General features: G+C 39.2%; 1 protein-coding gene across 1 annotated transcript in view; it reads right to left on the reverse strand.

The window, feature by feature from the left end:
* exoc4 (exocyst complex component 4) overlaps positions 1 to 14904 on the reverse strand; it is a 127857-nt gene that overhangs the window by 34535 nt on the left and 78418 nt on the right. Inside the window, exons 12-13 of the mRNA XM_015029525.1 lie at positions 10862 to 10964; positions 9461 to 9577 (exon numbers count right to left, since the gene is read on the reverse strand). Coding sequence (XP_014885011.1) covers positions 9461 to 9577; positions 10862 to 10964 — 220 coding nt within the window. The remainder of the gene's footprint in view (positions 1 to 9460; positions 9578 to 10861; positions 10965 to 14904) is intronic.

Raw genomic sequence — 14904 nt, forward strand, 5'->3', positions numbered from 1 at the left:
CAAAGATTGTCCCTCTCCTGAGTAAAGAGGAGGTGGGCATGAGTGGGACACGATCTTGACAGATCATTCATCAATGTCGGTGTGGAGCCGTTCTCCAAAGACTCCCCTGACACACACCGGATGGCATTCATGCTTGTGCTAACTCAACTGCGACGCACGCCCCGTTTGAACGTGCATGCATTGTAAGTGAGCTGAAGTTAAGGTTTATTAAGGTCCTTATTTACCAAGCAAAGCAGAAAAACGTAGCCTCGATGTCTGTCTGATAACGTAAACCACCTTAATGAAACAAACATTGAAGGATATGCTGCTGAGGATGTACGCAACGATGAAATAGTACACAAAATGCTTCCGCAGATTATGTAATTTTTTTTATTTTATCTGATGAGAAGGACACAGAAAAAAAAAAGTATTTTGGGGAAGTTTGTTCCACCCTATTCTTCATTGTAAAATGTAAAATGTCTGCTAAGGGTAATTTCAATTAATGAGATAATTGACTGGGCTTATTCTAACAGAAGCACAGGCTTGTTCTTCATGGGCCTGTTTGCTCACTACTGTTCTCCAACTAGCCTCTGAGGTCTGATTTGAGGCCGTTTCCATTTAGATTATATTTTTATTCCACATCACAATTGTGCACTACTATGTGTTGGTCAATCACATAAAAATCCTGCTAATTTGCTTTGCAGTTTGAGGTTGTACTGTGACAAAAGTGTATAAAAGTGGTGTGCAGACGTCTGCAAGATACTGTAAACTTTCCAATCAAACGTCCGCCTTTGGCTTCAAGGGTAATAATATACACCGTCTTTGTTAAAATGTCATCTGAGTACATCGTTTTCTCCGGCGTGAATTTTTTGGTCTTGTGCTGATTATACGGTCTACCAAAGCAAAATGTCAATCCTGAGCCATAAAGTAAAGCAAATTAATGAAGTTTGATGATTTCATTGTTCCTGATTTATTAGAAAATTGTGTCCTATTCAAAGGTATGTGTGAAATTGACTTGTTCTACATATTATACGTGGCGTTCAAAGGGTTCAAACTAAAACAAAAGGGTGTGACCATCATGAAGTTATCAGGCACCGTTTTTTTAATACCATTCAGCTAAATTGCTGTCGTTTATTTATTTATTTTTTTTTATCCCAACCAACTTTCTCATGTTTTGCACAAAAAAAAAAAAAAAAATGTTTTGCATACGAGATATCTTGCATGTTTTTAGTTGGGTCCTTTGTGAATAAATGTCTCAGTCCAACAAACAGGAGGATTCTATAGTATTAGATTTCCAGTGGGGGGAAAAAAAGGCCCAAAATCAAAACAGTTTAGCTTTACATTCATATGTAAAGTAGAACCATTCTGACTGATATTGCTGTTCTGACAACTCCTTCCTGGTACACAACTCATATTTGGAAACAAAATAGTTAAACCTTCAAAATTTAAACTTCTGAATCAGTGTGCCAGTTCAAGATTGTCAATTGCATTTTAGGTTGAAACGCACAAAACAACTGGCAACCAATCTATTGCCAATTGTTTCATGTCTTTTATGTTCCTATTATTATCCGTTTTTGGATCCAACCAGCTATAACTATATTTTATTGTGCTTGTACATCATCAAATGATCCGTTTCAGGCTTGAGGGGCTAAAGCTGTGTTAAACTCCCAGTCTCTGGCAGGACTAAACTGACTTTTTAAAAGCTCACGATTTCTTTAACTCCAAACACCGCTTTTAGCATTGCAAGTGTTCTAATTGAGAGATGAGGAGCAATATCACACTTGAGCGATTACAGATGGGCTTTTATAACACACACACACACGCTGAATCCCATCTTCTTCACCCACACACAAAAACAAATGCAGGGCGAAAATATGGCCCTTCTGCATATGCTAATCCTGGGAATTGCCCTAGGGTTCAGATTTGCCATTTAAATCCCAGTAGTGACCCAAGTTCCTCCTTAATAATCATCAAATAATCTCCTTGTTTTTCCTCCCTACACCTGGTATGGAGTAATTGCTTTCTAGTGGGAGAAAGATGAGCATGCTTACCATTTCTTGTCAATTATTATAAATTATGCACAACAAGAACAGAATTAAGCCATCTGTGCTTAGTGTGAGTGAATAAAAACTTCCAGAGACTTGACATGAGACTGAAAGACAAATTATACTTTGTTAATTCATTTTGTGAGGGCTGCATGTTCTTTTCTGTGCTCCATTAGCTCCACTGGTAGCTCGTACATTAACTCGTGTGTGTACACGTGCGCACGCACACACACACAAGCATGCTCGAACAAACATAAAAGAATGTCATTTTCAAACCAACTTGCTTTAAAAACTCAAGCTGTTAGTTTTATCAAGCACCCAAAGCCAAAACCTTCCTTCCTTCTTGCAGACCAAAGGGCATGTTTGTCATAGAGCTGACATTTCAACTTTTTTTCCCCCCCTCCAACCAACTCAGTCAAAAGGCAGATTATGTCGTGTTACACATAGAGACTCTGTCTGTGGTAGAACTGCACGATGCGAACCTGCAGTACCTTTTGGCAGTAGCTGCTCAGGCTGTTTCTCTCTGCACTGCCAGCCGAGGTGATGTACATTTCTGCGTATTTATAGTCATTATATATAACAACATAGTGGTGTGAATACATCGAATGCACAAACAAAGCCCAGCTATGTCCCATTTTAAGAGAAACTGGAGCATCTCCTTGGCTGAAGCAGGCTGGAGGCCTAGGGCAGCTGAGATTGAGCCTCAGGAGTGCATGTGTTTGGTATGAGATAACCGAGAAAAGGTGGGTGGTGAGGGAAAGTTCCACCTAAAGCAGCGAGGATGGAGGCACACATGACTGACATAAATAAAAAGAGAACTTATCGGGATTCGAGGCCAATTGGTAAAAGAGTGAAAAGTAGGTTCTGAAGCATTTAATCAAATTTGGGGGAAAATAGATTAAAAACAGTGCCTTACTAAAATATCCATACCCGTGTAACTTTGAGATATTTTGTCACTTCGTATCCGCAGATATATGTCATATACTAACTTATTTTGGTATTTTAAGTCGGTAATCCGGAAGTGAAAGAACATTTCTTTTGAAATGAAAACCCTGAAAAGGGCGTTATGCATTTGGAATTATACCCCAAAACTCCAGTGTAATTTCAGCTGCATGTTTATGTTCTTTGTCCTGTCAGAAGGTAAACCTATAACTTCTCTATTTTAGCCTCCTTTCTCCAGATTGTAGAATGTAGCAAACATGACTTCTTCGTACGGCAAAGGATTTCTATCGTCAAAATGCCAAAACTAGTTAATTTTGCAATAACAAGAGAAAGATCTCATAATTTCCTTCTCAGCCTTGTGTCATCCACAAATTCTTGTCACAACGCCGCCAGTGAAATCTTCGCCTCTTCTCTGCATGTGAAACTACTGCGTGATTTATCTGAGTATTACGGGTGTGTCTGTTTACTTGTAAAACTTAAAGAAGCTGTTTTGTTTTTTGTTGTTTTTTTTTTCAGACAGAGAGCAGGATGGATGGTTCTGAGGAGCCACTGTCCGAGGCCGTGAGGACGCACGTGCTGATTGGCTAAAACACCAAACTTCTCCTGCTTGGTACTGGTTGGATAAAGTTTGTAGCTGGAATGTGACAAAATGCAGCGAATCAAGCATACTTTTTGGAGGATCGGCATGCCGTTTCAGAGAATGTGAAAGTAGCATTTCATAACAGAACGCCTCATTCCTTTACAACTCCTACACGTGGTAAAACTATCAAGTAAATCTTTGAACACTCCAGTTCATACAGACAGAGAATAAGTAGTCAATATCTGGGAAAAATGTAAACACTTGGATTACTCTTTGAGTGAGATTAGGCGTAAATTATTGTCTCTTTCTGATTAATAAGGTGCTGGTCTCAGTGTGAGGAAGGTTGCATCTCCAGTGCCTGTTTGTGAATCTTTCTGCCTCTCAACCCCAAACTCTGTCCTAATCAAAGGGCACAGCTGATGCAGCTAACAGGTATTGTGTTTGTGATTGCTGTGTCTGCTGATGGGAACTGGAAGCAGAGAGTGTCCTTAATAAAGAATGCTCCACCGCTACCATCTTCACAACATGCGTGTGTATGCGGCGGGGAAGGTGCAGCAGGAAGCCAATCAACAAGAAACGACCCACCTCCACCACCCTCCTCCACCCCACACAAATAAGCAGCGCCGACACAGATTATCACAAATCAAAAGGTCAGTGTCATTACAGTCATTGGAGGTGGAAGTCTATGTGCATGCACAATTAGCCCGTGCATGCCAGTTTCTTCCCTCCCGTCTCACACAACTACATGCGAATATGAATTTTAAAAGGTCAACATCATTAGCTGGGCCATCGGCGGCCGAACATATCAGCGTTCTTCTAGGAAACTCTCAGGCAGCTGACAGTGAGTGAATGCAATCTGTCCTCATCTGGCCGTGGAACAAGTTCTGTTTGCAGACAAAAAAAAAAAAAAAAAAAACCCCAAAAAACAGGCAAACACATGCACGTGCAAATAACAAATGTGCAATTACAGGGCTAACATGCAGATGCACAAGAGCTGGTTAGGGGCTATTGTGTGGAGACACTGGGGAGAGAGCTGGATGATGCTTAGCTGGAAAGAGAGGGCCAATGTGTTCAGTAATTATGGCTCTGATGTGGTCTTGGCTAATGAAGTAAACAAGCAGCTTACAAACAACTCATCTGCACTCACTGACTCTTAGAGGAACAGAAGCAGCACACGACCGGGCGGGCAGATGGCTCGCCTATGCTTACTTCAGGGCAACAGAAAGGCGCTCACCTGGCCGCTGTTTTGGTGAGTTTGTCTCGTTGCAAAACGGGTGGGGTCTGCATGTGAACACCGGGAGCGGGCTTGTTTGTTAGCGAGTCACAAAACGAGAGTGTGAAAGGGACACTGCAGGGTGGGTGGGTAGGTGGTGGTGGTGGTGGAGGGGGGAGGTCCACCAAGATTAATGGAGCCAATCTCCAACCTATCCAGCAGAGTGACCATACCCTCCCTATCCTGTTTTATTCGTCTCTTCTACTCCCCTTCTTTCTTTTACCACTCGCCTCTTTTCCCCTCGATCTATCTCTAATTAAATGAATCAATCAGTGGCAACGCAAAGCTGGACAGATAGTACCGGCGCATGTGTGTGCGTGCGTGCGTGTTTGTGTGACAGCATGCAGCAAAAATGAAAGAAAAACAAAAACAACTATGGCCGCAGCGGATGACACAGAACAAAAAAGAAACAGATCAAGAAACGGAGCAGGCGAGGGAGATGGTGAGAAGGATTAACGGACAAGCGTTTGTTGCTTGGCTACATTTCCCAGTCTTTAATGCTACTTCTCCTTTGGGAACTTATCTGCCCAAGCTGTGCTATCACACTCACACAAATGAACATTAACCTCTCCCATTGAACTATATACTGCCCCTGCCAAGCCCTATCTCATGTTCCTAGTGGACAATATATACAGCTTATGTCAGGCTCATTTTCATATCAATACAATGTAATGTATACATAAAATATAAAAGCAGTAGTTGACACCACTGGGACCTAGTGATAGGGAAATTGCTGCCTATATCATTATTACATTTTAATCTGCAGGAATACACTGCAGGTGTAGTTCATATTAAAGCTGCTAAAGCAAACATAAGATATGTTATTCACCTTGACTTTTGTGCAGAGTTTCCACAAAGTGCCTTTACCCGTTTCTGCAGCAGGAGATACCATTGACAAATGACCAGATAATATTAAAAAATGTATGCAATAATACAGACTCACCCTAAGAGTTAATGTTATGGAAATATTTTCATACATATTTGGTTTGTGCTGCACCAGGAAGCAGAGGTCGACAAGGGCTGATCCCAAAAAATATGGCGGAGGAGTGGGGATCAAGAATCAAACACAGATAAATCTCAGATGTAATTTTTAGCATTCTAAAGTTTTTTTTTTTTTTTTTGTAGATATGTACGGTAATCATTGTTCTGTTTTCAATCCATGCTGTAATCCATTCTAAAAGTCTCTATTTTACACCTAATCAGGATTTTCCTCTATATTAAAAATGTCGACGTCACGTCAGATTTTGTGTTGTAATTAAGTCATTTTTTTTTACTAAAATTAACCTACACTGTATCTGTGTTCAATAGTCTTCTGTGATCATTGAGTATTTTAAACAAAAACAGACAAAAGATGACAAAAGTGAAGATGAATCAGGCTTTTCCTTGCCAATATCGATTGATGGTTTCCTTTAAGCATGACCCGAAGTTTCTGGCTTTTATAGTTCTTCAGGACTACAATACCCAAGCGAAAAAAATATGCTGCAGCTCTTAGATAGAGAAACCAGTTTTGAATTTAACCGAAAATGAATACTTAAAAAGATTAAATAAACTCTGCTATTAGCGAACATTAAGGTTTCTCATGGAGTTATAGTGGAGAGAGAAAGGTGGATAAAACCAAACCTATGTCAGTGTACACATATTTCAACTGTAATAAGTTATAGCTTACTCTGGAATAAACTGAACAACTCATTCCAAGTAATTTGCACAGTGAAAAGGTTTCTGGAAGGTCCAGAAAATTTTAAGGAAAATGGAAAAAAAACAACAACAAAAAACCATAAAATAGGCAAGGTTGAAGGTAAAACTGTGCATACCACCTAGTCAAATGGAGAAGAAATAAAATTGGTAATAATAAGCACACATTTAAACCTCCCTGTAGTGCCACAGTACATTTAATTTCAGTTTCTCATTTCAGAAAAAAGAAAAAAAAAATCATAAAACCACCAATGCTAATAACTTCCCCCAATTTATAAAATTTCACATTAATTTGTGCTTCAGTGGCTGCTGAGAGCAGATGCCTCTATAAAAATTGTGATCCCCTATGGTTTTCTATATACGGCCGTAGCGAGGCTGTTTGAAAGAGTTTAATGTTGTGTAGCAATATTAGGTTCTTTCCTGCGTATCAAACAAGCTGGGTCTTCCACTGTGATGTAGGGTCTGTTCTTGATAACACCTGGCGCAGAGTGCACCACGTTGCTTAATGGGGCACATACGGTACATAAGGGCCCGCAAAATATCCCACACACAACGCCCTATATATTTTTCCTTCACAGTCTTCTAATAAATATAACTGTAATATGTCCAAACGAAATTGCAATTGTAAATTGAATTGGAAATTTTGAAAGGGCTTAAATTTTGTTGTTTCTTTTTTTTTTTTTTTACTGCACAATTGAGCTTTGCGAACAGTTTAGGATTATATCTTCACATAGGCAAGAGCAGAACTGAATATTATGTAATAATTATGTGTCTTTGTAGTAACAGAGTTGAGGAGATTCACTACCCGTTTGAATACATGTGACTGAAATGAAGGATATTTTAAGGGAAAGTTCAAAAACTATCTATTTTCAGACGTATTTTCAAAGAACTAAAAAAAGAGAAAGATTGTAATAAGGTCATCTCTTTCTGGTTTGCATCGAAGAACCCAACAATTGTAAGTGCTGTAAACAGGTCAGTCTAACGACAGCTAAAGCTTTTTTACATTCGGTATAAAAAAAGATGTCGAACCAATTTTTTATAAGCTTTTTTGGAAAAAAAGTAAAAAAAAAAAAAAAAAAAACTACACCGAGGCTGAAAAGTAGTCTACTGTAACAATGCCACTGTGGATGAAGACCATCAAAGAAAACAGCGGGGCGCCTCTCAAACAATAGACCAAAAGCGCAGTCACAGACACACAGGTGGCAAACATACCAGCACAGCAGCACACACACACGACAAGCTCAGAGAAATACCATCCTGACACTGGAATATGAACTGCAGCCGAGCAAACATGGAAGGCTTTTTTGTTTTTTTGTTTTTTAGCCCAATTAAAACAGGCGAAAAGCCCAAACAAAAGGAGTGTTTTATTTCACTCCCCACTATCAGCGAAAAGGCTCATTAGCCACAGCAGCATAATTAGCAAGATGCTGAACTCCTCGTTAAGGAGGGGCCTGAGCCGTAAACAAACCCCGCTGAACTCCAAACACCCACAGTCCCTTTTCCCTCTGTAATGAACTGCCACCGCTGTTCGCGCCTTGTGAGAAAACAGACAGGAAGGCTCTGACAGAAACAAACAGCCAAACATTAACTTCCAAGAGTTGCTGCACAAAAGACACCCACAGAACCAACAAGCCTCCTCTCTGGGACGTCTCTTGAGAACAATTTTGGCATGAACGGGCACACACACACACACACCACTAATTACTACCTATAATATTTATGTACGGTTAAATAGATTTTAAAAATACAATAAGCGCAGAAAGTCGAGTTTCACAAAATTCGGAGAGGAGAAAGTGTGGCAGCTGAGACAAAAATCGGGCCAACTGTCTGGATACCGAATTTGGCACCGTTTTAATCTTCAACCTGCCTGCTGTGGGAAAGAAAAGAGCCCGGGGGTAAATGTGATGCAGTCAATATCAATTCAAATAGACCTTTCTTTTGCTGAACTGCATAGGTCTGCAAAGACTGGATTGATGACACAACATGCAAATTGCAGCAATGGAATTCTAATATATTTTTATGTGAACTACAGTGAACATCAGTTTTATCCTTTAGTAAAATGAGTTCAACAACAAAGTGTTGAAAATGACTGAAGCACTTGCTCGAAAGCAGACATCTTCAAACTCATCTAGAAGTTGTGGAGTACCACAGGGACAAGCTCAATACTTATTGGTGAAATGCTTTATCGATAACTTTACACACATTTGAATGCAATACTCTGTAAAATGTAACAAATGTCAATAAAAAAAAAAAATAATAAAAAAAACACTGCTTAAAAACACTCTGGATGGTTATATCAGCTTAAATGCATAATTAAAAGCGCCAAATATGTTTATGATTCCCGCTTATGACGAATGAATTTAAACTCCTTTAACCAGAACTGTTCATCACACAGTTAATTTGACATTTTAAATAAACATATACAGTTGCTTGTTTGCATTCACTCATCAACAACTACAAACTGAAAAATGATCAATTACAATTTCAGATGCAGTTACTAATACATGTCCCTGGATACAAAGACACGGTGAGGCCATAAGGAAGGTGAGTGCGTGCTCCTCTGAACAGAGATAGCAGAGGGCTGCAAGGTGAGTGTACACAAGAGGCCTGTCCTCAATTGAACAAGGCTGCAGGAGTGAAACGGTGCCAAACAAAGCCGGGAGTGTGTTTTTAAAGCTTCTCCATAAAAGCTCACATGAGAATATGTGCAACGCAAGAATCTCTGTGCAAACATGGAGGTAAAATTAAGACACACACAAAAAAAATAACATCTGAGCAGAGCAAGGCTGAGATTTGGATCTCTTGGTGAAACATGGAGAAGAAATGATAGTAAAGAGAGGAAAGCTGGTGCACATAATAGCTGTTAACGGTGGGAAACAATTTTGGGTCTAAAATCAACTATAACTTATGTTTGGGAATAGACTGAATGTTTTTCCGGGTGGTTCTCACCTGAAGCAGAGGTCTCTGGACGCCAAGGAGCTTCATCGTATCAGCGCTAGCAAGAATTTTCAAGGGGTCAGCAGCCTTACTGACTGCTTCGATTTCCTTGTTGATCTCGGTCCGCACCTGATGGATCAGGGACAAAAGTGTAAATATCAAAGTAATATGAAATTCTAGTAGCCAGGCTGCAGGCAAGAAAGTCTAAATAAAACATTTATTAAAAAAAATGTGTGAAAAAAAATAACTTCTTTTACTTTTAGGATATAAGAAAACCTTCACAATTATGTGATAAACGATAGTAAGTTTAAAATGTTGAAGTGGAACTTAAAAATTCCCAAAAATGCCCAAATTATGTATTACATGAAAAAATCAATTCAATTAAAAGCACAATTAAGATGGTGTAAAATATCAGACACGTGATTGATAAATAATCATTCAAATTCTCTATTTCTATAAGCAATGGAAAAAAAAAGAGTCAGAATTTGCAGGATCAACCAAAAAATAAAAAATGAAAAAATAAAAAAACAACAACATGATGTCAAAGTTTCATCAGCATAATAAGTGATCATAGATTTGTATATGTGAGGAATGTTACTGGTTATTTCTAAAACTCATTCATGTCGAGTTTCAGCTGTGCATTGACGTAGCCTGGAGAGAGTTAACTTTCTCAGCTGAGGGAAGATTTCTGAAGGAGCACTTCATAATCAGATTGAGTTGGTAAGCAAAAAAATAAAAGTATATTTAGACAAAAGATCTGGTTTTAAGACTTTATCTGCTGTTAGATCATAATGTGAACGGAATAACGATCAAAGCCTAATTCCTGTTCAAAGATCAGAAGTTGCAGCATAGAGACTCAGAATGCTTGTCTATGTTGACTGACAAGCATTCTGACCATTTTAAAATTTGGTTGACGCTCAAAAAGATTAGATCTTGGCTGGATACGATGCAAAATTTGTTAAATGATTCTGTCTAAAGAACGACAGAATGACTTCTGTGTTAGAACTTCTTTAAATTCAATTGTAAAAATTATCCATAAATAAGTCAACAAAATAAAAACTAACCCAACTACTTATTTAAAGCAGCAAATTGCTCCTCAGCACCATTCAATTTCATTTTCTAATCAGTTTTTTGAGAATTTTAAAGTTCCTCAATTCAGTGTATGAATGTAACCCTACTACTCATGGTTCAGGTTGTTAAGTTACAAGAACAAACTTTCAAGAACAGACTCTTAATGTGTTTTGATTGCAGTGAGTCAGCGTGTTATTTAGAGCAACAATGACTCATACTTAGGTTTTCTTCTGTAAACAGTCCCATTATCCCAGAAAACTACGATAATTCAATAAGCCATTGTTGTGGGAGCTGATATGAGTCAGATGGCCTTAAAAGCAGACCCTCGTAATGTTCACTAACCTGGTTAAGGAAAAGGTCGTTAATGTAGTAGGTGAGGAAAGTTCGGAGCTGGCACTGCTTGGCTTGGCTGGGTCCCATGTTCATCTCTATCTCCTGGATGAATCTGGGAAGAGAAGTTAACACAAGCAAACATTAAAACAAAAACAAAACAAAAAACTGAAATAAAGAGGCCAGTTTACACCTGAAAATGTTTGAACTAATGGTAGCAAAAGCAAATGGGCTGGAGGCAGGCAACACAGAACAAGCACAGTGAATCCAGCATCATTTGGTGGGTTAAAATCCTGAAAAGGAGCTAATGTCGGTAAGATATAAATGCCTCTAGATGTGTCTTTGCTGAAGGTAGGTCAGCTTAAGTTCTCTAGTGGAGCTGCTAAGGCTCATTATAGCATGAAACTATAACAACCAAAGGGATGAACAGTGCTAATAATATAAAGCAATCTGAGCAAGAAAGAAGCTGCTCTCTGGACTTTTTCGGCGCAGCTGAAGTCCGGTCGTATCAGATGGGGGTCAGACAGTAATGTATGGGTTTGTAGAGGCGCATACGAACATCATTTATCAGTGAATCACTGGTCACTGGCCTTGTCTCACACACACCACAGGGCAAACCATGCAAGAGTAAGTGCTTTCTCAAGCGCTCAGTCCATATAAATGCGCAAATAAATCAAACTCCACACAAATAAATTCTTTGACCGGGGAGACATTTAATGTATGACCTAAACAAAGACAAGAAAAATGTTGTGGGTGACAAAGTCTAGAAAAAAAAGAAAGAAAAAGAAACAGGAAAAAAAAAAAACTAGCAGAAGATGAACTTAGGACAGGAATGATGGAGGATACAGCCATTTTTAAAAGCCAAGAGAACCCCCGTTTCAGGACTTAAGTGAAGTGCAGTGGATGCTGCACTGCAGACAAAGACGCTTGCACAATCTACATATAAGTATAGATGAGAGCAGGTGAATTACTGACTATATAAACTGAACCATAGATGCACATAAATTAAAATGTGAATGCATTAGAACAAAAAAACAAAAAAAAACAAACAAAACTAAACTACTACTCAGGATTTCCACCCAATTAGTCAGCAAGGGCAGGGGAAGAATGTTTGAGTGTGTGTGGTTGGGGGATTGTACCCTTGTGTGTCAGAGAGCGAGCAAGGAATCTAAGTCCATTCTAAATCCTTCATTGATTCCCATTGAAACTCGACCACAACAGAAAGTTAAGTATGAGAAACTCTTCTGTGGCCTCATTAAAACCGTCAAACTTCCAAAACAATAGGAAGCCAGCTATAGAGCTTAACAGTATAAATATGTAGAGAACACAATTCAAAAGCTTTTCTCCTTAGGGGGACGGGGGGGGGGGGGGGGATGCTGACAGCTTCATTCTCAGAAATTGATCTTAGGAGGGGAAAAAAAAAAGTTGCCAGTTTAAATGCGTGTTGTTCTACAATCCATCGCGCGCTGTCATTATTGTCATTGTTTCAATACTGGTGTCAAGATGATGGATTTCGGGAGAGGTGATAATATTTGAGTAATGAGCAACAGGGACTGGGCAGGGAAAACGGCCACAAGCCCCCCTGTCTACTGTATGCTGAAGCAACGGGTGACGCAAGGAAGCTTAGCCACGGTAAGTGACCTAAAAAACACAGACAGCATCTCAACAGAGCAAGCAAAAACTGGAGGGGGGGAAAAAAATAAAAAAGTTTGGTATGAACATGCTTTACAAATGATCCAGAAAAAAAAAAAATGTCCAAACTCATTATTGTTGCACGTCCTGAAGACGCCTTGCTGATGGCATTGTATGTTACAGAGTACACACACGCTGGATGATGATATCAAATGACACAAAACAACTTAGCGTGCACAAACACTCATTTAAAAACCATCAAACAGTTTCAAAACTCAAAGCAGAAGCGTCTGAACTCATTACAGGGAGTCATTTAGCGAGTCAAAGGCTGAGTCAAACCTCCTACAGAAAGACACGCAAATGACGGCCGCCAGCGTATGACTGAGCTCAAATTTACATCCGTTACTGACAAATTTCATCTAAGTTCAGTTGACTTCTGTTTTCTGACTCTCCTTTAAATTAACAGTGAGTAAAACTTACTCTAAGAAGCACGTTTTTGAGATGGGAACCTGCAGGGTTGGTTAATGTTACTTACTAAACTTTCCACGATTACAAGGCAGCCGATCATGCAGTAAAACGCTAAGAGATGCAGCAACAAAGTTTGGCATCAGTGCAGAAAACAATGGTCACCCAAGAAGAAAGTAACAGCGGCAAATTGCCCAGCTTCATCGTGAGTTCATACATTCATACATTTATGACAAAAATTGTCGCTGAATAAGTATAAAATTAAGCCAGTCTTCATAATGGACTTTTTTTTTTCTGCTGCACATCTGACAAGGATTTACTCCGACGCACGCTGGGGTGCCACAGCAATCCCACTTCTTCAAACAACTGCGTCGCCGCAATGCGTTGAGCGTCTCAGTTTTCAGTCAGTCTTCCAGCAACTTTTTTGTGTGGGAAAAAAAAAAAAGAAAGAAAAAAGGACGGTTCTTATTAAAGTGGCGTCGCTTCTTTGTTGTGAAATGTCTATGAAAAGAAGAGAATTTTCAGAATTTTTGAAGGGAAAAAAAATTAGGTGTCAAAGTAGAAAAAAAAAAAGGTCTTAACAGAGCAAATTTAACAGAAAGACACTGGAAGAAATGAGATGATCAAAGCGAAAACAAATGCAAGTAAGTGATTTTTGCAAGAACAAATCCTCTATAGTAGCATTAGCGCTGGTGGATTTGAAACAGTTTTGACCTCCTGGTGTCGCCTTGGACTGAAGTTCAGCAGCACCATTAAAAGCAGACCAAATTAGATACAGTTTGGATGTTAAGTAAAAAATTTTCCACACAGGGTTATTTAGGCTTAGATTTTGTGTCTCCCTTCACAATAAACACCTTAATTTAAAACCTGTATTTTTTTGTTGTTGTTTACTTGTGTGTGTTTGACGAATATTTGAAGTGGTTTAAGTGTGCCAAACATGCACCAAAAAAAAAAAAAAAAAAAAGGAAAGCAGGAAGGGGCAAAGACGTTTTAACACCAGTGTATATGCATGTTTAATATAGAACATGCACATTGCGCTCTTTTTATGTGTGCTTATATATTAACCATATATCTGTATTGGGTCTGTATGCTCATACTTTCAGAATTTTATGTTTTCTGGCACTAAACTATAAACATCGACCTTTAACTGAAACCTGTGATCATTTTTGCTCACTTCCCATATATTCAAGAACTGCTTATGATCCTCTTTTAATTAGAACTGAAGTGTGATGTTTGCCATGTCAGCTTCATTGTGAAGTGACAACAAAACACACATCCAAACAGTCATCCACAAGGCAGCTGTGTGCAGCAGAGGTGTTGGCTAAGTTGCCAAGGAGAAGCCGTGGAGGCAGCGTAGAGACACAGCAGCACCAGCACAGTGTGAACTTTGTCCCTGTGTGTGAAATCTTAATAAATTTAAGTAAACAGCTCATCTTCCCTCACATGGATCCATGCATCTCACTAACATGCGTGGCATGTATTAGACACAAGGCCCAAACAGAGTGCTTTGACACCACCAGCGGTAGAAGAAGATCAGACGCGGCAAAATCGTGAAGTTTCGGCGTTGCCAAAGTGATTTACTGATAATGATAAACATTGCTGCTGATCAACGGCGACAGAAAAAGCACTGTGTTCGTAACGTTCAAAAACTCAAATCGTCCAATTAAAATAAAAGAGAACAGATGCTCGACAACATGGCGCTGCAGTCTAGACCCTGCAGCAAACGGACAAAATCTGTCAAAGCAACATGGCATCACGCTGCCGCGACAGACTGAACAGTGGGTGTATCATGAAATGCAATACTTTCGAAATAACATGCTTTACTTTTTTATTATTATTTAAAAACAATGAAAGAAGAGGGTATTAACTCTGATAATCATTTAGCAGTTTTCAATAAATTAAATGACATCAATGGCAAATCCACCACTCTGACTTCAAAGCCCACACAGTTTGGAGAC

The sequence above is a fragment of the Poecilia latipinna genome, unplaced genomic scaffold (assembly GCF_001443285.1).
Source record: "Poecilia latipinna isolate Pla-1442-1.1 unplaced genomic scaffold, P_latipinna-1.0 Scaffold156, whole genome shotgun sequence".
Taxonomy (NCBI): Eukaryota; Metazoa; Chordata; class Actinopteri; order Cyprinodontiformes; family Poeciliidae; genus Poecilia; species Poecilia latipinna.